The sequence below is a fragment of the Rhagoletis zephyria genome, unplaced genomic scaffold (genome assembly GCF_001687245.7).
Source record: "Rhagoletis zephyria isolate East Lansing unplaced genomic scaffold, Rhagoletis_zephyria_1.1 Rzeph_scaffold_03064, whole genome shotgun sequence".
In the NCBI taxonomy this organism is placed as follows: Eukaryota; Metazoa; Arthropoda; class Insecta; order Diptera; family Tephritidae; genus Rhagoletis; species Rhagoletis zephyria.
The window spans coordinates 41,280-43,685 of NW_016160148.1; the positions used below are offsets into that span (position 1 = coordinate 41,280).

General features: G+C 37.2%; 1 protein-coding gene across 1 annotated transcript; it reads right to left on the minus strand.

The window, feature by feature from the left end:
• Positions 1 to 257: 257 nt before the first annotated feature.
• On the minus strand, positions 258 to 1,631 carry O-fut1 (O-fucosyltransferase 1). The gene is made up of 2 exons (XM_017623157.1): positions 1,438 to 1,631; positions 258 to 1,372 (listed from the first exon to the last, which is right to left on the minus strand). Exons 1-2 carry the CDS (start codon positions 1,538 to 1,540, stop codon positions 288 to 290), a joined length of 1,188 nt encoding a protein of 395 aa, XP_017478646.1. The 5' UTR covers positions 1,541 to 1,631; the 3' UTR covers positions 258 to 287.
• Positions 1,632 to 2,406: the final 775 nt, after the last annotated feature.

Genomic DNA, 2,406 nt, shown 5'->3' on the forward strand with positions numbered 1-2,406 from the left:
TAATTATTTAGAATATAGCAATCAAAGTTACATTGATTTGTATTAATTAAAAAGTAAATAATTTAAAAGTATGTAAAGTAAAATAATTTATAATTAATTTTTTCCTTAAGAATGTTTGTATGTAAATGAGAATTACCATTTGTTTAAATGCGAGTAATACATACATATGTATTGTGTTAAGTAGATGGCCTTAAGCCAAGAGCATCTTATTTGCAGTTCATTAAGATCAATCATTTCACCACTTGGTCTTTTATTTGTATATGTAGCTAAATAAATCAATGCATTTTCTACAATTCTTCATGCGCGCGTACATGCTGACGTTCCTTTTCCTTAGGATACGCCCAAAAGTAGGAAGGTAAACCTTTAACATCCCGCTCTCGCTTAACAAATGCACTAAATGACGAAACGCAGTTGCCAATAAAATGATTCGACGAACCCAGAATGGCTAAGTCCAAATGTGGGACATCATTATTCAATTTATGGACGGTAACATTCATACGCGAAAGCGCTGTATTTAGTTCCGATAGCATGTGGTTAGCATCAGCCGCTACAAATATAGAACGTATTTCATTTTTGGGATTACTTTGCTTTACGCTTTTAATCAAACGTTTAATTTGTCTTATGATAAGCTCTTTAGATGGCAAGCAGAGCTCAAAATATAGCGAGCCGCGTTCATTATTATATCCTAGACATTGTGGTGAAGCGAATAGTTGTTGACTATCTCGCACATGTTCGCAGGCGCGCACCCAATCAATACCACTGCGGAGGTGTATACCGATAAAGGCACCCCGGGGTAGTTTGTTTTTGATAAATGCACGCTTCATTTCCTCATATGTATTAGACCAACGCAGGTACCGGTGTAAATCTCTATTTTCCGACTGCACGGGAAAGCTAGCGGGTGCACCGGTAAAAGGAATGACGGGCCATTCTGCAGCAGGAAATTGTTCTTGCCACTTTGAAGCCATGGTACTGTGGTGTACATCGAAATTGAGTGGGCTATAAAACTTGGAGCTAACAAAAGAAATGTTGTAGGTATCCCAAAATGGCCCAAACGGATTTCCATCTTTAGCGTGGCAGTCTGCTTTGGAAACTTTACTGGGACTCAAACTTTTTCTTTCCATATAGCAAAAGGAGATACGTTTACTGGCCGGCCAAACTGTGGGCGCCAAGTGTTGCATAAAATCAGACATTAGAATGACACGATGGAACTCTCCCAATGCCTCCACTTGAAAATATGTATCGAAAGGTACTTGTGTGGACCGTATTTCGCCTTTCCTATATTCCACCCATGGCGGTAAAATGAGTGTGCGATTAATAGCCTTTGCAAAGGCCAAGGCGCCTAGGAAATGATCGGCTTGATTACCAAAGCGGCCTAAAACAATAAGTTTAAAGATGCAATCTCGGGAAAAATTCAATTAAGCATGTATTCATTCTTACCCATGCATGGGCAGTATGCCAAGTAGCCATTAGGGTCAACGGCACTTGCGTTGTCGCAGGAAATCAATAATCCAAATAAAACTATTTTCAGGAATACGTGCATTCCGCCGGCTTCTTTTTCAATATGGGCCAAGGCGAAATTCAATTTGCCTTGAATGGGATGAGCAAAACAAAAACCAAGGCGAATTTATACAAGGTACCCTACAAGAATTGTGATGGGAACTAACATTCTCATTTATCTCCGTCTCCATGGGATAAAATTTATTGCTGTGCAACTGTCATTTTGGTCGCTAGATATAAATTATATCAGAGGCAATATTTGTGTGGGCTTTTTATATCTTGATATAAGCATCTGTGAGATAGCTTCTAAAACGTATTTTTGGCGGATTTAATCACTTAAAAAATTTAGAAAATAGGCTATTTTACATCCAATTACATAATAACAAATATTTTAACAAAAAACAATTCAATATTTGCTTTTATATTAAAATATCAATAATGTTGCCGCCACGAAGTTTTCATGCAAATGAACATGTAGCTGTGAAACTACCAAATTGCCGGCAATAGATGGCAAGATATAAGCTCTGATATATATTGCTCTTGAAGAGCAACCCTGCAGTAAATGTCGACAGTGAAACTTTATCGATTCGCTATTGACTTTGTCACCAGTACTAGTTCCAAGATATGCGACACACAATGTTATTTGCTATAGACATCTCACATGTGCTTGTCATTGCAATTCTCCAGAGGTATTGACTAAGTACTCCCTTTGGGACCATATGGAGACATTGGCACCAGAGATTCTCTACTACCTTTTAATGTTTATTGTCTACACTTTTTTATACCTTTGGGTAATACAATTAATTGAAACACAGATATGTATATTGTTGATAAAAATGTCTTGTAGATAGTTATTTTTAATAAAAAAGGTACTTGGTTTTTGGCATATTTCTTCAAGGCTAGCTAAAC